The 23,733-nt window shown below is 52.4% G+C and overlaps 1 protein-coding gene and 1 long non-coding RNA gene across 2 annotated transcripts; one reads left to right on the top strand and one right to left on the bottom strand.

Annotated features, from left to right (window-relative positions):
* Nucleotides 1–186: 186 nt before the first annotated feature.
* Nucleotides 187–3,898, bottom strand: LOC119054575 (uncharacterized). The gene is made up of 3 exons (XR_005083532.2): nucleotides 3,816–3,898; nucleotides 2,639–2,719; nucleotides 187–1,077 (listed from the first exon to the last, which is right to left on the bottom strand). It is a non-coding gene; the product is annotated as an uncharacterized LOC119054575 (long non-coding RNA).
* MOV10 (Mov10 RISC complex RNA helicase) lies at nucleotides 1,480–23,561 on the top strand. Its single transcript, XM_037152503.2, has 21 exons — nucleotides 1,480–1,536; nucleotides 3,874–4,043; nucleotides 13,534–13,722; nucleotides 13,953–14,188; nucleotides 14,369–14,627; nucleotides 16,091–16,222; nucleotides 16,870–17,038; nucleotides 17,735–17,889; nucleotides 18,112–18,288; nucleotides 18,398–18,545; nucleotides 18,890–19,048; nucleotides 19,304–19,407; nucleotides 19,571–19,668; nucleotides 19,765–19,984; nucleotides 20,813–20,930; nucleotides 21,123–21,311; nucleotides 21,551–21,625; nucleotides 22,477–22,602; nucleotides 22,692–22,780; nucleotides 23,030–23,151; nucleotides 23,240–23,561. The coding sequence occupies exons 1-21, from the start codon at nucleotides 1,495–1,497 to the stop codon at nucleotides 23,329–23,331; spliced, it is 3,069 nt and encodes a 1,022-aa protein (XP_037008398.2). The 5' UTR covers nucleotides 1,480–1,494; the 3' UTR covers nucleotides 23,332–23,561.
* The last annotated feature ends 172 nt before the right edge of the window (nucleotides 23,562–23,733 follow it).

The following is a 23,733-nucleotide window of genomic DNA, read 5'->3' as shown; positions in this document are numbered from 1 at the left end:
TGTGTATTTGAGTTTGAAATTACACTGTCAAAAACTTTCATCCGAGCCTGGGCGGCTGTGCTGTTAGTTGGCTAGGTCTGGTACCTGTTGTCTATTTTATAATCTAGAACTTTGATGCTAGACTCAGGTTTGTGAGATAGTTGGCAAACCTTGTTACTCCAAACTCTCAAAAGATGGATACATAACTGAATGCCAATTTATGATTTATAATTCTGTATCAAGCACTTAACTGTGTGAGAAATCAAAGAGGAAGATTGGTAAACACAACAAAAAGTGCATGGTTCATCGAGACAAGTTGAACCAACTACAGTTCTCCCTTGAACAGACAGGATATACGTAAAAAGAGGATCTAAGACGGAGGGCAGAAATCAACCTCATGCTTCTTCAAATCCAGCATCTCCAGAAGCATTCTGATACACATATGAGTGTACAGTCCTCATTATTCACAGGAGTTACGGTCTGTACGATCGCCACCAAACAATGAATTAGCAAACTGTTACTGGGGTGAGGGGAACCCCATCCCTCAGAGTCCTCCCAGTCAAGGGTGACATAAGCTGGCCCAGACACAATCTGGGGGGAAGGAAGCTTGCGATCTCTTACGTAGAGAATGCCCTAAAGCCTTCTCCGAAAGGGCTTTTATTGAGATCAGTACGTGTAGGGGTACACAGCATACCTGCATAGCTCATCAATCAATGTCAAAGGACTGCTGTTGCAGAGAACAGATGGGATTTATAGATAAAAGTGAAGAAACAGAAACCTGCCTCAGGTCAGGGTCTGCTGCGCCTGCTGACGCCAGAGGGTCTTTAAGGCAAGCTTCATGAGATAAGGAGTTCACTCTTTTACGCTTTAAACTTAAAAACATCTGGTTTATACCAACAGGGCTGTACAAAGCAAAGCAAGCTTCAAAGGATACAATGCATTCTTCAGGCCTGATTTTCCACTGAAACCCTCAGTGCTGGCCTTGGTTCATGCCTGCCTCCTGCATTCCCGAAAACCGGTCAAGGCTTACAGGTCTCTTTCAAGGCCTCACTTGCAAGGGGCTACAGTCTCCGATACCACACAAAGTGGTCCCCAACACTAGGGGAAATACAAGGTGAGATTCCTGTGAGCTTCTGGTCACCACAATTTTGTTAGCTGATCAAGACACAGATATCTCACATCCACTATTCATTCGCTGGCGTTGGACTCACGACCAACAGCACTGTAATTCATGCCTGAGGTTCGTCTCAAGGAATTTTCTCTGCAGGGCATGTCACTGCCTTCTCTAGCTTGGAAACAGCAAGAACTTCAGCACTGTTGGCTTAGGGGCCATTTTTGGCTATGAAGTCACCAACAAAAAGGACAAAAATGTGACCACAAAATAGATCACAGAATAAATCATATGTTTATTAGATGAGCTGAAACGAGAAAGAACATCACCTTTGTTCCCACTCAGCTGGGAACAGGCACAGTGGGCAACTCATTTTTTTTTTCCTGCTCTAGACGGGTCCATGAATGATTGCAAAAGTACTGCCAGTATTGATTTTGAGGTTACAGGTAAGTTTTAGTGAGTAGGTGAATTTGTAAATACAAAATTCATAAATAATACCGGCCACAGCTTCTCCTTTCATCTATGCTAGACTAACTTCAGCATTTCAGTTTACGGGATGCTTCTAGTTGCCTTTGGGATTACAGTCTAGTTGGAACACAAAGTTAGAGACATTCAATGCTGAATTGTTGAACCCAAGTTAACCATGGAGTACTGAAAAAATACAGGGCTTTTCATCTTCAAAGTAGATACCTTGTAAAGCTACAAAATTTATTCTAGGAACATCACTGGTCAAAGATGGCCTTCAATGCTATTTGGACCCATACTAAAATCAACTTTTTGCCTTAAAGTCAACTTCTTGTATGTGCAGAAGGATTTGGGGAAGGCTGCAAGAGTGAATGCACTCTGGATGGCGTTTTCTCAGTGGGTTGGGCAGCATCCCACAAACCGCAAAAGGAAAGGTTGCACTGTTTGATTCCCAGTCAGGGCATATGCCTGGGTTGCAACCCAGGTCCCCGGCTGGGGCCTATGAGAAGCAACTGATCAATGTTTCTCTCCCTTCTTCCCTACCTCCCTTCCCATCTCTCTAAAAATAAATAAAATCTTTAAAGAGAGAGAGAGAGAGAGAGAGAATGAAACCTGAACTGAATGTGAAATCTGGAAAGGAAGACCATTCAAGCCAGCATGTTTGAAAATCGTTACAATGGCATGTAGAGTGTATTTTTTTCCAGATGAAACTGGTCTAGAGAGGTTCCACTGTATGCAAAGCCACATCACATTTCTGCCTCAGTTTTGACTAGACTATGGCTGATCATGTTTTGAGGCTATTCAGGAAACAAGCCTAACCAGAGAGGGACGAGGTTATACATCCAATAACAGGGACATCACTGACTCGCTGATCAAAATGTAACCAGGCATTCATTTTGGGTAAGTTAGATGGTAGGTTCTTAAAATGGTAACAACGCATTTCAGAGGAGTTCACTCTATTACTCCCAGTCCTTATCAGGTATTTGGGGGAGAAAAAGGTAAAATCCTGGGCGACTTCCCCAGCTTTTTCCTCTACTTTGGATAATCAGTTTTTAAGACAATGTTCTCCCTAGCTCTGCTCACCGCATCCTGTAGCTTTGGTTCCCATTGACTGCATTTCCTCTTGCTAAAGTCTGTTGTTCCTGGCTGCAGTTGGCTCCTGGCCTGGAAAAGGTACAAGGGTAGCCCAGCTGGAGCACGACCTGGGGTCTGCACCTTCCTCACTAGGTTACATTGTGTGACCTCCTGCAGGGAATTCCTTTGGAGAGTAACAGTACTTTTGATATATTTGGAACCCTGGTATATTTGTTTAAAATTTTTTTTGTATAACTTTTATTATCTTTGCCCCCTTCTAGTGTGTTTTGTAACGCCAGAAGACGCAGAGTTGCCAAGACTTGTTGTTTTACGTTTGTTGTGGTGGCCCCGCCCCCTTTGTTTGTCTTACTAGTTTTTTTTGAAACATGCCGGTGTTCTCTTCCTGGTACTGATGCCGTAGCCTCTTACTCTCAAAAAGCTAATATTTTGATGATTGGGGCAACCCTTCTATGATAGTAACAAAGAGTAATGAAGGCTGGAGTGCAATTAAGGGTTCAAAAATATGGTTCAAGGGTAGGATCGCCAGTCTTTCCAAATAACGAAGCCTGTGTAGCAGAGAAAAGTAATGATTTGTGCTGGCGGAGCCCCTTGTCCTTCCCTCCCACACATACACACCTTTATCTCGGAGACACTTGGTTCTTTCCCTCAAACTTCTCTGGCCCTTTGCCTTCCTCCCTCGGTCTCAAAGCCCGAGGAGGGAAAATGGGGGAGGGAGGCGTGCAGCTAGCTTCCGCACTGGTTTATGCCCCCGGCAGTCTGGGGGAGGTGCTGCCCGAGCTGCCCTAGTCCTGCAGTCTCCGACCCCGGTCCCAGTCCCTGCCCTTTGCTCTCCGGCTTCGTCTCGAATCCCCGGGCTCTGGCGGGTGGGCGTGGGAACAGCCCTTCCTCAGGCTCCGCTGACCTCCGGGACTGATCCGGGGCCCCAGAAGGTACCCGCCTTCCTAGCCTGGCTAGGAGCCAAGAGAGGGAGACTGGGGCCAGGGGAGGGCCCTGAGGGAGGGGTCAGGCTCCTTAGGAAAGAGTTAAATAGGCCGAGAGGGAGGGGATAGGACGGAGACCGTAGGGAAGGCTCAGGTAGGAAAAGGACAGAGAAGGGAAGCCTGGTGAGGATAGGCGACCCTGCAGGGTCAGAAGTCAGAGTTAGGGTATTTACCCCCTGCTGTACCTTCATCCTAGGGCCGCTAACTTCCTGCCGCGGCTCCGAGTTTCAGTTTCATTTCCAGGGACCCTCTTGCCTGGGCCGCACCGCCGCCGCGATGTCCCCTAAGTTCAGCGTCCGGCAGCTCCGGGAGACCGGCCAATGCTTCGAGAATTTCCTGCTCGTTCAGGGACTGGACATGGAGACAAATCGCGAGAAGCTGCGGATCATTTATAACCAAAACTTCAAGACCAGGTATGGGCCGGCCCCCTCCCTGGCGCAGAATCGCGGGCCCGGCTCGCCGCTACGACCCCTGCGGCGAGGCCACCCTTCCCGCGCGAGCGCGCAGGGACGCAGTTCCTGCAGTGGCTCTGGTCGGTCGGGGCAGGGGCGGTGCAGACGTCCCCTCCCGCTTGGTGCCCACGCCCCTCCTGTGTCTGTCGGAGCCAGCCCGCCAAGCTCTGTCCTGGCCGGGACCCTGCGCCAAAGTCCCCGCGGAAAGCCTCGGGCGCAACCGGCTCCCGGGATACCCCGGGCGGGGTCCTGCTCTGGGGGATCCGCGGGGGGAGGGGCGCGTTGGGGGGGGGGTCCCCTGCGTCGCGCAAGCGCGGGGAAGGTGGTTTCTGGTGGAGGTGGCGAGCTGAGGCGCGGGCTGCACTGGCATTCCCCCGCCCCTGGTTGAGGGGCTGCTTCTTCCGGGGTCCACTATCCGTGAGAGCTGAAGAGTACAGGGTAGGAGGGAGCACCTCAGGGGGCTCAGAAAGAAGAAAAGGCACCATCTACTTACGTGCCAACCCCCCATTAGCACCTGTGGCTTCTCCATGGAGACCGAGCACCAGGGCCAGGGCCAATCTCCCGTGGGCGGCGGCGGCGGAGGGATGCGGGTGGGGAGGGGGGCGCTGCTTCTACCATGTGGCGGAAGGCTGTTTGGTTCCCTTTTTCTGGTGCCATCCAAGTGAAAATCAAAGACCTCTCTGTCCAGCCATAGAATTGTGCTTCAAAAACGCCACTATCAACAGGCTGCCGTAAACCAAGAAACAACAGGGATAAATGCAAAGACTTATGCAGATAAATACTGGGTTAGGCTTAATAACAAACCCGAAAAAGACTGGGTTTTTGCAGACTGAAGGCCAGTATGGCTGTAGAAAGAGTGAAAGAAGTGTGGGACCGTGTTAACAGAAGTGTATTTTGGGTGGAATGACTACACATTGACCAGATTACATCTGGGATATTGTTTTCAGTAGTGAGTGGGACATTTACAGGCTTGAGCAAATATCTGAGGGAGGAGCAAAGATGAGACTTGTTTGTGCTCCTACACTGTACTGGGCACTGTGGGGAATATGTGGTGATGATTACCCAGTCCCCGGGGGGCAATAACAGCTATGATATGCGTACAGTATACAAGGCAACCCAGTGGAGAAGATGGCATTGACCTTGGCGTTGAAGGATAGATAGAGTTTTAGTGTTTGGAGGAGGAGGCAAAGCTTCTAAGTTGATTCATAGTCAATCTGAGACCCAGTCCAAAGAAACTGAAAAGTGTTTGCCTTGAAAAGAGGAAAAATTGACCTTGCAAATTTAAAAAAGAAAAAAAACTCATGACAGAATTATATTTCTGTGTCATTCCATAAGGCGAATCGAGGTTCACTGAGCACGCCCACCGCCCCCCCCCCAACTCCCTACTCCAGGTGGAGACTTCTAGTCTAATTGGACGCAAGTTTTAAACCCAGGCTGGAATGCTGTGACGTCAGCCCTCATCCTCCCAAGGGAGATTCTTTGCTTCTTCCCCTGGGCTCTCTTAGCTCATTCTTCACACCCTGGTTATAACCGGCTTACACTCTGCCTGCCTTGGGGCTGAGCAGAGCTCAGCACCAGGGGAAGACAGGGCTCTGTCTTCCCCTCCAGACTGTCAGCACCTTAAACGACACAGGCTTTTCATTGTATTTGCAACTTCCCTCACTGGAGAGCCTTGTATGTAATAGATGCTCATTAAATGCTTGTGGAACCTAATTGAATTATTCAGTAGAGTTGATCTACAAAACAATAGGCTATAAGGGATGTGTAGCCAGCGACAAGCCCCGCCCCCCACTGTCAGGAATTCCAGGGAGATTCCTACACTGGAAGGGATTGGCCCTCTCCACCGGGTTATCTTAGGGTGTTAACAAAACGCTTTCTTCCCTACTCTTCTCTTTTCCATCTGTCTCTATTCGCGGATAAAACCCACTTAAGGAGGCTCTGCTCTGTGGCTGTGCCTTCCTTCTCACCTCAGTGAAGTGAGGAGTGGAAGATGTGTAGACCTACACGAGGTGCAGTACTGCACTGGTGTTTGGAGAGCTGGAGTTCAAATCCTGGTTCTGCCCTTCGCTAGATGCCTTGGATGTTGAACAGCTATCTGTTGAAAAGCAAGAATTCCACCGAGTACATTGTAAAGATCTAGTTGGCTTTATTGAAGGATTCATGAATCAGACAGCATCCCATCTAGCAAAACAGGTCCTTTAGCAAATTGTACAAAATGGGTTTTTTCATTTAATGTAATTTTATTGATTGATTGTAGAGAGAGAAATGTCTGTTTGTTGTTCCACCAATTCGTGCCTTCATTGTTGCTTCTTGTACGTACCCCAGCCAGGGATCGAACTGCAATCTTGGTGTATTGGGACAGCGCTCTAAACAAATGAGCTACCTGGCCTGGGCCAAAATGGAAGGTTTTTATAAGCAGGAACTGGGTCTGGCAAGAAAGTTATTAGCAAAAGAAAAGATGTTTCTAGCTGGGACATCTTTGGGGGGCGGGTGGGGAGGCCTGGTGGCAGGCAGGGGTCTTATCAGGCACATTACCTCACCAGTGTTGACCAGGAAATTCCAGACTGGTTGGTTTGCAGTCACATTCCTGGTGGAGGCTAAAACTGCTCTCAAGTCCTGGTTTGTTGTGTTGGGGGCAGGCGACTCCACCTTGGGCCTGTCGTTTCTTTTTCTTAAGATCTCTCTCTTCCCAGCTGATGTCAAATAAAGCCTTTCTCTCGGGGTTGTGTGAAGCCCAACTGCGCCGTGGTAGGTAGGGCCTTTATCGGGTGTAGCACACTGCTCGGGCTTTGGGACTGGTGGCTGTCATTTTAGTGCAGTGATGGTTAGAAGTCCCTTGTACAGAGGAGGGATTGGCGTGCTATTAAGTTTCTTTTCTTGGCCAGGAGACTCATTCTTTTATCAACAAATATCGGCCAGATGCCTCCTGAGAGCAAAGTACCACACATGTGAGTCACGAGATACATAGAAAGAACCTCAGTTGTCTGAGGAAGGATGTGGTGGTTTAAAACATTATTTAAGGACTGTTCTGACAAATGCTTGTAAGAAAAAGTCCAGTATGCATTTCTTATGCTTGCAGGTGACCTAGGGTAGGAATTTGAAGTTTCTAAGAAAAAGAGACGTTTGAACAGAATCTTGAAAGATAAGCAGGAGTTAGCAGATGGGCAGGGAGAGCATTCCAAACTTTAAGTAGTGTCTTCAAGGTCTTGGGGTGAACTTGGAAGAACCCGGTGCAATGAGGCCAGCAGGAGACGGCAGGGGCTGGATGGCTCGGGACCTTGTGGACCCATGGAGAGACATTGTGGGGTTAGTTTTCTCTTTAATCTTAACAGAAATAGCAAAGCACAGAAAGTGCCAGAGGAGGAGACTGGCAGGATCAAGATTTGGAAAGATCACTGGGGCTTCTGGCACAGAGAACAGGTTGGAGGTTGGACTTCTGTCCACCGAAGAAAATACCTTTTATTTCAGGGCCTGGCATACACTGTTTTCACAGAACAGTATGTATCTTTGAAACAGTATGTGGCCCTGCTCCCTGCTTTCTGACGTTTTCAATTCTATCTTAATTTCAGTTTTATAAAAATCCTAGTCTTGACCCACTAATGAGAGTTGCAACTCAGAGTTTTAACAACTTGGAATTAGCTGTCCTTTTAATTTAAGGTCACTTTCAAGTCTGATACTACATCCTGAAAAAAAACGACTCCTCTAGCTATTACTCTTTCCTAAACCGGCTCTAAAAAGGTTAGTTATCTAACAACAGGGGGTGGGGCGGGGCATTGCAGACCTGGGATGCTCACAGTGATGATAGGGTGCAGAGGGGAGTTCCGTGCTCCAGGTAGTGAGGGACTGATGTGTACCAGGAAAGAGGGATTGTCCAAAGGCCCATGCTCGGGGAGGATCTGTGCCTTAGTTTCTTCTCCAAAATGGAATGATCGCAGTTGTCATGAGAACCAAATGAGGTTTTGTGTGTTAGGTACCTAGAACAGCCCACAGAGAGTGCTCGATAAATGTTTCCTATTGTTGATGTTATAGGTATTTGCATTACCATCATTAATGTGGAGGATTGAAGCATGCCGTGCTAAAGGTTTAGACTTAATCCCGCAGACTGAGGGAGGGGTCATAAACTGGGGGACCAGATGTGATTTGTGTTCATGGTGGACCAGGAGAGAGAGAGGTGTGAAGAGGAACTAGCTCCTAGAGCTTGGAAAAAATGATAGGATCAGGTAGCTCACAAAGAAATATAAATGACTGGTTAAACGTAGGCAAGATCCTCCAGCTATAATAGTGATCGGTTGATAGAGGCAGGAGATAGTCCAGAAGGAGGAAACTCTGGAGGTTCCCCAGGGCTAAAATAAAGGACATCACACAAGACTGAGACCCTGTTCTAAAACCAGTTGTTCCCACTTTCCAGAAAAGCACTGAATCATGGTGAGTCATGACTTGACTGTACCTGTGCAGGAGATGGTATGTGACTCCTGCTTCATTATAATAGCATTATAATAAATTAATATTGTGGGACCCCCTTCTCCGGGGACCAATCAAAGAAAATCACGGGAGACCACACGCACAGTAGCTGTAAAGTAATATATTTACTTGCACATGCGCGATAAAAGCCCACCAAAACTAGCCAGGAAAGATCTGCCCTATAAGAATAGAATCCCTCCAGCCCCCAAGGTCAATCTCTGCTCGGACTTGGCCGGCTCCCATGTTCTGTGGAGTGTACTATCACTTAAAAAATCTGTTCTCTCTCTTCTGCTATAAACTCAATGCGTTTGGTTCAGTCCTTTGTTGGCATTCACCAAGAACTTGGTTACCTGTGCCCACCTGTGACACAGAGAAATGCAAATTTAAACAGGATACAATCATTTCCTAACAGGTTGTCAAAAACTTAAGGGACTGAAAATTTCCATCGGGGTCTGGGAAAAGGGTGTCCTCAAATTCTTGTTAGTGAGAATGTAGGTTTGTATAACTTCTTTCAAGGATAGTCTGGCAGAACTTACCAAAGCGGTGAAGGTTCATGCCCTTTGACCTTGTGTGGAAGCAGGCCCCAGCCTTCCCTAGCTAGTTCCTGCCCATTTCCTGAGCCTGCTTCTCCTAACTTCCCAGCAATTTTTTTAAATGTTGTTTATTTAAATTTATTTTCAGAGAGAGGGAAAGAAACATCGATGTGCAGGAGAAACATCATTCGGTTTTTTCTTGCGCACCCCTTACTGGGGACCTGGCCTGCAACCCAGGCATGTGCCCTGACAGGGAACCAATCCGGCAGCCTTTTGGTTCACAGGCCGGCACTCAATCCATTGAGCCACACCAGCCAGGGCCCAGCTTGCCAGCAATTTCAATAAAACTTTTATCACTTAAGTCAGCCATCATTTATCTTGTTGCTTACAACTAATGACTCCGAATGTACACAGCCATCTAAAAGTAATATAACCATTTAAAAAATAATAGTAAAAATAATTTAAAATTGAAAAAAAAACAAGATAAAAGCAGTGTTGCCATGTCTTCATATATTTAGTTCCCTTTTATTACCTTTCTTCCTTTACATAGCTTTTCCAAGTCAGGACAATCTGTAGACCCTGGCACCTAACATTCCAGGCCGTTGCCCAGTGGTGCTGTGTGCCAGCCAGCTTGTTGATGCTTGCATGGCCATCTGTCTCCTCTGTGAACAACAGTCTGGAATGATTTGATGTTTCTTTCATTCATCCTCACAGCAGATACCTGTTGAATAAAGATCAGTGCAAGGTGTTCCAGTTGCATTATTTTTTTAAGTGAATTTTTATTGTACAACATAATGTAGCAATTATACTTTTCATTAGCAATCAGAATGTTATATATGTTTAGTTTTACAAGAAACTACAAGGCCCTTTTCCAACATGATTGGATCATTTATCCTCCAACCCACAATGCATGAGTGTCCTGGTATCCCCAGATCCTCGTCGACATTTAGTGTTGTCGGCTTTTTAAGTTTTAGCCATCTGAGTGTGCGGCATGTTCTTTTTCACAGATGCATAGTATTCCATGGAGTGGGTGTTCACAGTTGATTCAACTGTCTCCCTGTTGATGGGCATTGGTTTGTTTCTGGCTCTTGGACACTGTGGACAACTCTGCAGTCAGCGTCCCTGCACATATGTCCTTATACATTTACGCTCTCTTGTCATGAGATCCCTGAGTTACAGGACCACCTACATTTCAAGTGTGAGGAGGTACCGCCAGATGGTTTTTGCAAAGGTTGTAATGTTTCCCCTTGCACTTGATTTTCCTATATAGTAACAACAAAACATTTCCATTTTTGTCGGTCTGATGGTAATTTATAAATGGTATCTTGTTTTTACTTTAATTTGCATTTCTACTTCTGAAGCATCTTTTAAACTTTTGATGGGGGGTCATCTGGATTTGTTCAAGTTAAATATTTCATTTTTCTATTGAGTTGTTCATCTTTTTTTCCCCTAGACATCTGGGTGACTACATGCATAATACAAGGTTTGGGTTTTGTTGTGGGTTTTTTTTTAATCAGTATGTACTAAGTTTTGTATTTAAAAAAATGTTTTTGTTTATGGCTGTCACCTTAGACCAGGGAGGTGAATGGGGGTATTAGTGTCAGACGTGGGGAATGACTCTGAGAAATCAGGTCATTACAACTTCTACCCCCCAGGAGAAGTTGTAAAATTTTTGCAAAGTTGAGTTCCTCCTGCCCCTGTGCCCACATAGAAGTTTTCAGAAATAGGTGATTTTACATTCAAATTTTGATCTGGGCTTCTCTCAAGAGCCAGATCTGGCTGACCTGGGCCTACACTGTCTGCTGGCAACATCTGTCTGCAGATGAGGGGTGTGGGGTGTTATCCTTCTTACACCGATGACTCAGTGACGGCTCAACAGTGGGCGGTGTGGGGGGGCCTGAAGGCGCTGAGGGTAGCGAGGCACTTGAGGAGCCTGGCTTCTGTCTACATTTGAGTCTGTGCCCACCCTGTGAGATTTCATGACTTACTGACCAAGGAGCCCTGATGAAAGTTTCTTATTCACTTCTGATTTGTTCCGTTATGACTCAGCAGCCAGCAGGGCGAGGCTCACACCTTATTCGAAGACTTCCTCCCGATACTTCTCTCTCTGGGGGAGGGGAGTTCTCTTTTTTTCCCTTCCTCCCTGGGTGGCCTCCTCTGTTCTCCTACCACCTGGGGGGATCCTAAACACTTCTGTGGCTGTCACTGCTGTCCTGGGATTCCCTAACGTCAGGCTCTGCTTTGACTTGGGCCTGAGTTCTCGGCTTGAGCCACCTGCCTCTTGACCACAAGAATCTCAAACTGAGCCCATCCAAGTCCAGAAGGCGTGGTCAGCCCCTCCAGCTTGCTCCTCCTCCTGTCCTTCCCTCCTATCTCAGGAATAGCCCCAAAGCCAAGCCATTGATGTGGGTATTGTCCTCGACTCCTCCTTCTTCCCCTCTCCATTCCCCCTCCTGACAATCACCAAATCCTGCTGATTTTACATTCTACTTATTATCACATCTGGCCCCTTTTCTCTCCTCACCACTGTTCGGGCCCCTGCCATCTTCAGGGCAGAGAGTTGCTGTGTGTGGCCTCCTTCTAACTGGCCTCCTGCCTGCAGTCTTGCGTGCAGCACATCCAACCCTCCAATCCTGATGCCAGAATGATCTGAAATGCAAATGTGGTCTTGCCACTCCCCTGCTTATAACCTACCAACCGGGTGGTTCTGTACCCACAGTGTAGCCTCTGACTCGGGCTGAAAGTAAGTTGCTGCTTTTCCTCCTCCCGCTACTCTTAGTACCACTATTACCACTAACATGAATGCGAATAATAGCTAACATTTCCAGAGCATTTTTTTCTTTTGTCTTTTCAAATGATTCCTTGCCTTGTTTAAAACAAATCAGAGCCCATACGACGTTTTCTGCGTAGTGTCATTCTCAGTTGTTGGGGATGAAGGGAAGGGGCAGAGTTCTAGGCAGGGGCCACCAGGAAAATGCCGGTGACTGTCAATTCTCCTACTATACACTAGTGAGTGCCTGCACTGATTTCTTCTTAACCGTTAAATAGTGATTACCGTAGTTCCTAGGAACTAGGGTTTGCTTTCATTCCATAGAAAGCATCAAAGGACGGTTGTCAGCTGTCCGGTTCTTAAATATACCCGTGTAATCTCGCATGTGGAGATGCCCTCTGGCTCCCGGGTGCCAGTAAAGAAGCAGGACTGCTGGCCTTCAAGGTCAAGTCCAGGCTTGATGGCCTGGTGGACAGAACAGTGCGTGACCTGGCCCCTGCTCACCTCTGCTGCCTCCTGCTACCCCTTTCCTTGCACTTTTCACTCTAGTACAACTAGACTGTGTGTGTTACTAATCCTAGCACACCTTACTGAGGTCTCTCTATGTGCCTAGCACTGGGTGATGTGGTTCACCGCCCAGTCCATCTCGGGTAACCCTCAAACCATGTCAGGTAAGTCTCATTGTGCCATTTTATAGAGGGGGAAGCAGGGCTCTGAGAGGTGAAGTAACTTGGGTGGTCCCCCAGCCCTCCGGCACTTGTTCTTGCCTACCCCTCTACCTGGTCAGCACTTTGCACTCTCTCTTGAACCCGCCACTGGCTTCTGGGGAAACCTCGTGGTTTCCCACCCTGCCCTCAGGCTGGGCTCCATGTGCCCCGGACTTCTGGTGCCCCCACGCGGTGGGGCTGGGATTGACATGTTCAGTCCATGCTCCGAGGCAGGCCTGAGGCTCTCGCCACTTTGAACCCCCAGCATCCAGTGCCTGGCACATAACAGGTCTCTGTAAGTGTTGAGTTCCCTAAACCAAATTTTAGGCATGGGACGTTGAGCGCTTGTCCTTCTGACCAGTGTCCCCTGCCTTTACCTTCTCTAGGTGCAAGAAGCCAAACTACGTTTGATCTCTGAACAAGGACCCTTTCTCTTTCTGCTCGGGTTCCACCTCCACACTTTGGCTTGGGGTAGACGTGCTGTCTGCCAGCCCCCTGGCCCACACATCCAGACACCTGTTCTCTCGCTCTGACCTCCCTCACTGCCCCATCGGCCCAGACCCCAGATCCACCCCTCTCATTTCCTTCCCCTTAGTCTCAGTTCTTCCTGCTGGGGTGTCTGTCTTTTTCTACCCCCCGCAGTTTTCTCCCCCCCAAAAAAAACTTCCATTGCTTTCTCTCTCTTAGTCTTTAGTCGACAGCCCATTAGGCTTTTCTCCTCAGAAATGCATGTCTACAACCTGCTGTATAGAACAAGTGAATTTTGCCTTGGGAAGTCCCATTGCCTTTCCTTAAAACATTAAAAATTCCTTTGATCCCCAGCCTGAGCCTCTGTCCCTGGCCCAGGGGCTCTTGTTCAGCAGGGCCAGTGAGCCCCTTAGAGCCCCTCAGAGCCCCGTGCAGACGCCCCCCCCAGCACTGCGTGCACCCCCCTGCCCTGCTGCCCTCCCTCACTCCCCAGTCTTCTCTGCTTCCGGCAGCTTTGGGAAATCCGGCAGCTTTGGGAAATCCATGCCTGGCTTCTCCTCCATGCTGTATGGAATGAAGACTGCCAATCTGGCCTACGTCACCAAGACACGGGTCAGGTTCTTCAAACTTGACCGCTGGGCCGATGTGTCTGATCTCAGCACGGACCGCAAGTCACTGCTCGCCAAGATCTTTCATGACAGGTGTGGAGTGTGTGGGGGAGGTGGGGGGCTGTCTGGCTGAGAGAGTGTTGGGGTAAAACCCCTCCCTTAGGGGGTGGGGGAGGGTAGAGAAGGAGCTAACAGGTCTAGGGTGGGGTGTGCTGTCCTGCACCACTGCCACTTGGCCAGCCTCCGTGGCCTAGAACTTGCCCGAGGGCAACATCCAACCAGGACCCTCCTGCTCCAGCCCCCCTTGACTCCGCTCTCCCCAGGGCCGAGTACCTTCACGGGAAGCATGGAGTGGACGTGGAAGTCCAGGGGCGTCATGAAGACCGGGATGGGCAACTCCTTATCCACCTGGATTTGGACCGCAAGGAGGTGCTGACCTTGCGGCTTCGGAATGGAGGAACCCAGTCCGTCACCCTCACCCACGTCTTCCCACTCTTCCGGAGCCCCCAGTTTACCTTCTTCTATGGAAACCAGGAGCTGCCCTGCTCCCTGGGCCGTGGTGAGTGGGTTTTCAATGGGAGGAGCCTGGTGTGGGCAGGGGCTTGTCAGAGGGAGGGCTGGTGCCGTCCTGTGGGCTCCTGCCGAGGATGGGGCTCTCTGGGGGCGTGTCCAGGACAAGGGTAGTGCCCAGGGGCCCCCTCTCCCACCACCTCCCTCTCACTCAGGCCCCCTCCCCCAGGCGAGTGCTACGAGCTCCGAGTCCACTGTCAGACCAACTTTGTGGGCTACTTCCCCGCCACGGTGCTCTGGGAGCTGCTGGGACCCGAGGACCCAAGGTCCAAAAACGCTGGCACTTTCTACATCGCTCGCTTCCTGGCCGCCATTGCCCATAGTCCCCTGGCCGCACAACTGAAGCCCACGACGCCCTACAGGCGGACCCGAGTCACTGGAAACCCTGTCACGACCACCCGGATCGAGGAAGGACAGAGACCTGACCAGTGAGCTCTCCCCCGAGCCCTGGCCAGGCCAGGGGCGCCCCGACACGACGGTGCAGGCCTGTGGGGAGGGCACAGAGCTGGGGGAAGCCGAGGCCCCCTTTCCTGTGAGGTCTTCACTCCTCTGGGCCTCAGGGAGCTTTTCTGTCCAGGGAGAAGGTTACGGGTGTGAGGACAGAGTGGGAGAGGTTCAAGGCGTTTCCACCCTGTGGCGGCTTCCCAGGCTGCTCCGTGTAGACATCTCTCTCCCCCTCTGACAGCTTTGGTTTATGTGCAGTTCAGCGGTTTGCAGTATCCTCACAGACGTGTGCGTCCGTCACCACAGTCTGGCTTAGGGTGACGTTTCATTGTCCCAGAGAGGAACCTGTCCCCGTCACCTCTCACCCCTCTCACACCCCCCCACCCCGTCCCCCCCCAGCCCTGGGCGACCACTGCTCTGCTCTCTGTCTCCATGCATTTCCCTTTTCTGACCATTTCAGGTGCATGGAATTGTGGGATTTGTGTAGACATTTTTTTACTTCTATTTTTAGTTTGTATTTTTATTTATTTTTAGAGAGAGGGGAAGGGAGGGAGAAAGAGAGGGAGAGAAACATCAATGTGTGGCTGCCTCTCGTTTGCCCTCAGCCGGGGACCTGGCCTGCAACCCAGGCATGTGCCCTGACTGGGAATCGAACTGGTAACCATTTGGTTTGCAGGCCGGTGCTCTATCCACTGAGCGACATCTCTTTTTGACATGGCTAAGTGTTCACAAAATACTGAGCTATAAAAGCAAACTATAGTCCGCTGTGCTCTTTTGATTAAAAATCTGTGTGTGTAATACAAATTAGCAATGAGAAAAGTCTGGATGGCCATATACCCAAGCATTAACGTGGGTTATGGTAAGAATGTTGTCTTCTTATTGTTTTATTACCTATTTTCTTTTAAAAAATATTTTACTTATTTTTAGAGAGAGGGGAAAGGAGGGAGAAAGAGAGGAAGAGAAACATTGATGTCAGAGAGAAACTTCAATCAGTTGCCTCTTGCACAACCCCAACTGGGGACCTGCCTGCAACCCAGCCACGTGCCTTGACTGGGAACCGAACCAGCAACTTTTTGGTTTGCAGGCCAGTGCTCAATCCACTGAGCCCACCAGCCAGGGATTGTTACCTATTTTCTGATTTTTCTCTAATGAATATGTATTGTTATATACATACGTATGTATTACATATTTTAAATTTTTTTATTTTTTACTTCCATTTTATATATATAGTACCATGTCTTTCCGAGAACTGAGAACGAATGGTCCACCCTTGGGGTGAGCAGCCTCGGGAGGTAGTAAGTGCTGCCTCCTCTGGCGAAGGCCGCTGACCCCTTCAGCAGTGGCATCTCGTGGGATTCCTGCGTCCCCCAGGGCAGGGCCCTCCCCACATCTCTGAAGTGGGGGTGTCTTGAGGTTGGTGACAACTTTTCTCCCCCCACTCCTGCAGCACAAGGGGCTATGACCTGGAGCTAACATTGCCCCTGGGAAAGTACAACCCCCCCTCCCAGCTCCGGCAGCTGCTCCCCCAAATTCAGGGAACAAACGTCTTCACCGCTCCAAAGAAGATCGCTGAAATCAAGTAAGTGGCAGACCTCTGCGCCCCTCATGCTCTGTGTGTTGGTGCCCCGTGGGCTTCCCACACCCCACCCCTCTGTCCTCGGCCTCCCGCCCCCCACCCAGTCAATGAGCATGGCGCGCACTGCACGCTGGAGGCGCTCTTCCAGGCGAAGTAGCCGCGTGAGGGTCTTGCCCATGCTACTGGAGGAAAATGAGTATTTATCTTGAAATTCCTCAAAGGAATGTTTATCTTAGAATTTCCTATAAAGAACACTTACTGTATCTTTAATAGAGCCATGAGGGCTGTGAAGAGCTGAACTGAAGCCCGGTGGAGACTAAGGCTGGGTCGGGGTGGGCTGCCCTATTTCGAAGAGGGTGTCGGTCAGTCCCAGCCTCTGCAGGGTGACATTTGACCAGGGAGTGGCATGTGAATGAGGTGAGAACGGGGGTCACAGGAGGATCTCGGGCGCTAGGATCCCATGCCCACTGCAGGGAGTGAGAGAGCCAGGGTTCCCTTCTTTGAGGCCCCTCTAGTCTTTTCTGATTCCGGGTGCTTTTGGAATCCCAAAGCTGCCGTCGGGAGAGGGTGGATGCTCTTAGGCATGAGGGTTGCCTAACCCGTCCTCCTCCTGTCCCACCCCTACCCCCCACCCACACCGTCCCTGCCAGGGCCCAGCTCGAGACCGCCCTGAAGTACACGAACTACGAGACGAAATTCCGACTGCTGCTGCACCTGGAAGAGCTGCAGATGGAGTATGACATCCGGCACTACGACCTGGAGTCGGTGCCCATGACTTTGGACCTCATCAACCAGAGCCCCAGGCTGCTCACGCTGGAGGTCAGGACTGGAATCGGGGGGCTGGGATGTGGGCTCCACCCACAGGCTGTGGGCAGAACACGGCTCCTGCCGGCAGGGTGAGACAGGAGGAAGGGTGAAGTTGTTTGTGCCCCAGAGGGCTCAGCAAGGGGCAGATTGGGTGCCCTGTGTCCAAAAAGAGTGTCAGGACAGGGTGGTGGGAGGGCCTGGGTTGCAGTCCAGACTTCGCTGCCACCAGCCGTGTGGCCGTGGGCAAGTCCCTTGCCTCCATTCCCTCATCGGAAAAGCACAGAGCTGGCCTAGAGCTCGGAGCCCATTCCAACTCTCAAATGTTGAATGTGCGTACAGAAGCCCAGAATTAGGTGAGAATGGATTCCCACACCCAAGTACTGAGCAAGGGACCTAGGGAGAAGCAGGAACTGAGTTTTAAACAAGATTTTAAAGGCACAATAGGAACTGAGATGGCCAAGAGGGCAACTGGACAGGCATGGACGGCTGCCCCCAAGTCCTGGGGTCACGTGCTGGAGGGTGTCCCGGATTCCTGTGCTTAGTTAGCATCTCTGGGCAGCTCGGACAGACTTGTTTGTTCCCTTGTCTCCTGACTCTTCTGCTTTTTGGTTGGAGAGGAAGGAGGCAAAGATCCCTGAGTCTTGGATGGAAGGGGGCCCTCTGGTGGGCCCCCTGAGATAGAATCTTGCTTGTGTTCAAACCCCATAGGTTCCTGGGGTAGCTGAGAGCCGCCCCTCAGTGCTCCGGGGAGACCACCTGTTTGCCCTTTTGTCCTCCGAGGCTCACCAGAATAACTCTGTCACCTACAAGGGCTTTGTGCACAGGGTGGAGTTGGACCGTGTCAAGCTGAGCTTTTCCACGAGGTGGGTTTGGGGAAACCCTGAGCTGCCGGAAGGGTCTACAGACATCTCTCTCAGGCCAGGGGAGAAGGGGTGCTTCTCCCTGAGATGCCTCAGCAACTTCCTCTCCTCGAGGGATTGTATCAAGGTCTTGGACAGTGGGAGTGGAGTCGAGGTGAGAGTCCTGGCCTTTTATTCCCTACTCTCCTAAGTAGAACTCTTCTCTGTCTCTCCCCCTTCCCAAAGCCTCCTGAACCGCTTTGTGGATGGGCTGACCTTCAAGGTGAAGTTCACCTTCAACCGCCAGCCCCTGCAGGCACAGCATCGTGCCTTGGAGCTGACGAGACGCCACCCACTGTGGCCCACGCTCTTTCCTAAGGCCTCCCATGGGGTCCCACTGCTGTCCTCAGAAGTGAAGCTCAAGTGAGACCGTGGGCGGGGGCTCTGGGCTACTTGGAGTGTGGGCCTAGAGCCCGGAGCCAGGGAAGCCTCTGGAACACTGGACGACTTCGCGTTCTTGGCCCTCCTGCAGGCTGTACGATCGCAACCTGGAGTCGAACCCAGAGCAGCTCCAGGCCGTGAAATCCATTGTCACAGGCACCAGCCGCCCAGCCCCCTACATCATCTTTGGGCCTCCGGGCACTGGCAAGACAGTCACCGTGGTGGAGGCCATCAAGCAGGTGGGGCCCGAGTAAAGCCCGGGGGCCCCCACTCGGGCTCCCCAGGACCGAGCAGTGGTCCCCAGGTTCTGGTTCCTTCCAGCTTCCCGAATGCCTTTGAGTTGGCATCACGGGTCGCTGTGGCAGCTGAGCATTGTTGCGGAGGTGGCAGGCTGCACAGCTCTCAGAGTCACCGTTCACGTTTCAGTCCTGTTTGGACTGCAGGGGTCCTGGGGGGCAGAACTCATCTTTTGTGTCACTACCTCCCTCGGCTTTGGGAGGCAAACGTCACACTGCACCACAGGCCTGAGTCTCCCCTGCACCTGGAAGCCGCCTCCCACGCTGCTTATCCCTTTCCCCCTCAGGTGGTGAAGCATTTGCCCAAGGCCCACATCCTGGCCTGCGCTCCATCCAACTCAGGGGCTGACCTGCTCTGTCAGCGACTCCGGCCACACCTGTCCAGCTCCATCTACCGCCTCCTGGCCCCGAGCAGGGACATCCGCATGGTGCCCGAAGACATCAAGGTACCTGGGGAAGCGCAGGCGGCCAAGGAGCAGAGGTGCTGGGAGGCCTCAGGGTAGACGCGGAGGCAGGGACCCCTGGCAGACCTGGATTCCCCGGACCGCTGTGTGACCTCACCTGGGTCAGGCCGCCTCTCTGGCCTTTGATTCCCCTGGGTGTGACGTGAGAAGTGAATAAAACTGCCTGGGGACCCAGAGCCAGAGTACGGGTGGGAGTGGGGACGCCAAGCTGACTCCCCTTTTCCTTCACGCCCACAGCCCTGCTGCAACTGGGACGAGAATAAGGGGGAGTACGTGTTTCCCTCTAAGAAGAAGCTGCAGGAGTATCGGGTCATAATCACCACCCTCATCACTGCCAGCAGGTAGTGCGAGTGTGCGCACACATGTGTGTGCATAGAAGTAAAGAGGTCGCAGGCTGGGCAGTGGGGTGCGGGGCCAGTTGGGGTGAGCATTCAGGCTTGGTGGTCCAGCGCCCGGGGCTGACCGCGCCCGGGGCTGACCTCGGCCGGGCCTGGCACCTCCCAGATTGGTCTCCGCCCAGTTCCCCATCAGCCACTTCACACACGTCTTCATCGATGAGGCTGGCCAGTGCATGGAGCCCGAGAGCCTGGTGGCCATGGCAGGTGAGGGACCCGGGGTGGGCTGCGCAGGTGCCGCCCCACGTGGGGTTGGGGAGGCCCCGCCACTCACTGCTCTCCCCACACCACCTTGCTTCCCAGGGCTGATGGAAGTCAAAGAATCACCCAATGACCCAGGAGGACAGCTGGTGCTGGCAGGAGACCCTCGGCAGCTGGGGCCCGTGCTGCGTTCCCCTCTGGCCCAGAGGCACGGGCTGCGGCACTCCCTGCTGGAGCGGCTGCTCACCCACAACTCCCTGTATAAGAAGGGCGCCAGTGGCTATAACCCCCAGTTCATAACCAAGCTGCTGTGCAACTACAGGTATCCCGGCCCCTCCCTCGACCTCCTGCCTCCACAGCCTGTGCAGGCCCCCTGGGGGCTCCCTCCTGCGCTCCTGCTGCTCGGAGGCTGTGCACTGCAGAAGGGCTGGCTGGAAGCCAGGCCGGGGGTCTCCTCCCCAGCCCCATCGCTGCTACTCCTTGGCTGTGTGACTTAGCAGGTGGCTCTCCCCCTCGTGCTTACCTTGTGTGTGAAGGCGGGGCCACTGGTTCCCAGACATGGGGACATGTCTGGGGCGGGTCCCAGGTGAAGTTTGGGGGCAATCCAAGGAGAAGCGAGAAAAATAGGGACAATGTGGTTTTCCATTAACCTCATTGTTATTTATAGACCTGGCCTTCCTTTCAGCAAGTTCATGCATCTGAAATGCTCAGATGAACCCCAAGTCCCTGGCTGCCTGGAGGGACCATGAAGCGTTCAGTCAGCGCTAGCTGTTGTACTGGTACTGCTTAAGTTTGTGACTTCACACATTAGCTCAAGTACTGGCGATAGATAGTACAAGATCTTTGTGTGCATACTGTTCTTTTCTCAAAATTGAAACCTGAGAATGGGTTTCTGACTTCTTGTTTTCTTCTTTTAAATTTGGCTGCTGTGAAATCCATGGACCAGGTCCTCTCCGAAAGCACATGTGGCTGTTTTCCGTGGCTCCCAGTCCTAGCAGCAGACATTGTAGATGAGCGAGCCTCCTGTGCGAGGGCAGAGGGCAGGGGGATGCGTGTGTGGGCCCAGCGCACGTGGGGCAGGGTGGCTGAGGGCGAGGCAGGAGCAGTACAGCCCCGGGTCTTGCTCTCCCTTCCTCCTCCTGCCTCCCAGGTCTCACCCCACCATCCTGGACATTCCTAACCGGCTCTACTACGAGGGGGAGCTGCTGGCCCGTGCCAACATTATGGACCGGGAACGCTTCTGCCACTGGGAGGGTCTGCCTCAGCCGGTGAGGGGCTCCCACCTGTGCACCCCTCCTTCCCTCCTGTTGAAGGTGCAAGGAAGGAGGCGGGTCTGGGTGGAAGCCACAGCCTGTCTCTTCATCACCTTGGCCTGGGAACCCACATTGCCTGGAAGAGTTGGAGGGTGAGGGGAAGGGGGCGGGAGTGTGTGGCTGAGGGTTTCCCCTGACTGTGTCCAGGGCTTTCCCATCATCTTTCATGGCGTAATGGGCAAGGATGAGCGTGAGGGCAACAGCCCATCCTTCTTCAACCCCGAAGAGGCTGCCAAAGTGACGGACTACCTGAAACAACTCCTGACCTCATCTAAGAAAGGCAAAGGCCACCTGAGCCCCCGGCACGTGGGTGTCATCTCCCCATACCGGAAGCAGGTTAGGCCCTCAGCTGGCATCCTTCCCCATCCCCACCCCCAGATGGCGCCTCATTCATAGCCAGAGCACCAGGTACAGGCTGCAGGAGCTCAGGCCTGCTGGCCCCGTATCTGGCTGGGAAGCTCCGAGGTCCACTGCCCTCCCTTCTCGCCTCCCAGCTCCCTGGCCTCCTGCCCTCCTGACTCCCTCTTGCACAGGGGAAATGGGATGAGAGAAGGGTACCTGTCCCCCTCTTCCAGGTGGAGAAAATCCGAGAATGCATCACCAAACTTGACAAGAAGCTTCGGGGACTGGATGACATCAAGGACTTGAAGGTGACACCGACCACTGTTTGACATTCACTCTGCCTGCTGTGCCCCGCACTTCCCCATGTCCAGTCCAGGGACCTCCTCGGGCTCCTGTCCTGATGCTCCAGACCAGCCACGACCCCCTATCTCCCCCCCGGCTGGGATCCTTCCCCAGCCTCTCATTCTGAAGATCCCGACCTGTGGTTTGGGATGGGACCATCATGCCTGTGTGTTGAGCAAGCAGCCCCACACCCTTCTCATGGTCAGGCTGGTTGGACGCCTCAGCCCTGAGGGTAAAGTGCAAACTCCTGGCTGGCACGTCACATGAGAGTGTCCTGCTGCCCTCTCCTGCCCTGTGGGACAGGAGCTTCACTCTCGGTGGTGTTTCTCAGCATTGGCTGCAGATAACAATCGCCTGGACAGCGTCTGGTACTGCTTGTGCCAGGGCCCCGCCCAGCCCATTGACACAGCCATCTGGGGGCAGAGCCAGGGCATCCAGATTGCTCCCTGCTCCTCAGGTGACCTCGTGTGCAGTGGAGTTGGAAACCAGTGCTCTAAGACTTAGGGGCCCCTCCCCTGGAAATTCTGATTCAGGAGGTCTGGGTTGTACAATGTATTTTTAACAAGTACTTAATGGATATCTTCAGGAGTTTGAAAAACACTGCTGAGTGTTTTTTCCACAGAACACTCCGGCCTCCATCCCTTTAACTGGAGCAGGTTCCAGGCCTTCCGCCTGTCCCTTCTGCCCTCGGGACCCTGGCTCACTCGCCTCCTGGTGACGGCTCCACTCCCACCTTGGAGCCGGAGCTCCCTGAGGCAGGGCTTCTTCCTCCGGGCTCCCCCACCCCCAGGCTCAGGCACTGCCCTCCCTCCTCCAGGTGGGCTCTGTGGAAGAATTCCAAGGCCAAGAGCGCAACGTCATCATCATCTCCACCGTGCGGAGCAGCCAGAGCTTCGTGCAGTTGGACCTGGACTTCAGCCTCGGTTTCCTCAAGAACCCCAAGGTGTGTGGGCTGGCGGGGGGGGGGGGGGGCAGGACTCCCCCTTCCTTGGGGCTCTTCTCTCCTGTGACGGCACCAATTCCTCCTTCCAGAGGTTCAACGTGGCTGTGACCCGGGCCAAGGCTTTGCTCATCGTGGTGGGCAACCCGCTCCTCCTGGGCCATGATCCCGACTGGAAGGCGTGAGCATTCCCACCCCATCATCCCTCTTGGTGGCCACAGCCCCCAGCTTAGGGCAGCTGTGTCTTTGTAGGCACCTCCCCCCGGTTCAGTCCATCGTCAGACCTGCCCATTTTCACTGCACCCCCATTTAAGTCACCTGGCACTCAGAGGCTTAGCAGCTTGTGCAAAGGCACTGGCCGATGGGGCGGGACCACGACTTAGCCCCCAGCCTCTGCCAGGCGCACTGTGAGTGTCCCTGCCTCCCACAGGTTCCTGGACTTCTGTAAAGAAAAGGGGGGCTATACCGGGTGCCCCTTTCCTGCCACATTGGAAGTGGAGCAAGGACAGAACTTACTCAAAGATCTGAGCAAGCTCGGCTCCTCTACCTCAGGTATGGCTGGGCCCCAGGCAGGCCAGGTCCGGGCCAGCACTGGGGCGCAGGTAAGGAAGACAGCTAGCTCCCTTCCTCTCACTTGTAGGGCCCCAGAGTCACAACTACCTCTCCCAGGACCTGGAGGGTGAAGGCGACCTGCCCCTGCAGGTGGAGCCAGAGTGGAGAAACGAGCTCTGAAGAGACACAGCCGGGTTCCAGCCTTCGCACACCAGCCAAGCCTTACCTGCCCCCCACCCCCAACCTGAACCCAGCCTAGCTGCCCCTCTAAGGGGCAGGAAAGCTGGGGGAGGGAGTTTACAATCCAAAACATTCCACCCCTTCCCCTGCAAGAGAGGACAGACCCAGTGCTACTGAGACAGGCAGGGGAGGCAGAAAAATTCTGAAAAACAACCTTGTTCTATGCAAAAGTGTCCATGTCTTCTTGGCCTGGCCCCTGCTTCCGGAGCCCCCAAGCTGACCCCACAGGGGAAGATGGGACACTACCCAAGGCCATACCCTTTCCCCTGGAGAGGAGCCCAGCCCCCACACCAGAGAAGGAAACCCAGTGGGAGGGGGCAGGGAAGCCACCCACAGGCTTCT

Source organism: Artibeus jamaicensis, unplaced genomic scaffold (genome assembly GCF_021234435.1).
Source record: "Artibeus jamaicensis isolate MK-2021 breed Jamaican fruit bat unplaced genomic scaffold, CSHL_Jam_final scaffold_1689, whole genome shotgun sequence".
Taxonomy (NCBI): Eukaryota; Metazoa; Chordata; class Mammalia; order Chiroptera; family Phyllostomidae; genus Artibeus; species Artibeus jamaicensis.
This window is presented reverse-complemented; position numbering and strand designations above follow the sequence as displayed.

Bases quoted from the DNA above. Each gene is read 5' to 3' on its own strand.
- MOV10 (XM_037152503.2), top strand. From the start codon at position 1,495: ATGATTGCAAAAGTACTGCCAGTATTGATTTTGAGGTTACAG. The intron at 14,628-16,090 runs GTGAGCTCTCCC...CCACTCCTGCAG, and splicing joins GAAGGACAGAGACCTGACCA to CACAAGGGGCTATGACCTGG. The intron at 19,985-20,812 runs GTATCCCGGCCC...CCTGCCTCCCAG, and splicing joins AAGCTGCTGTGCAACTACAG to GTCTCACCCCACCATCCTGG.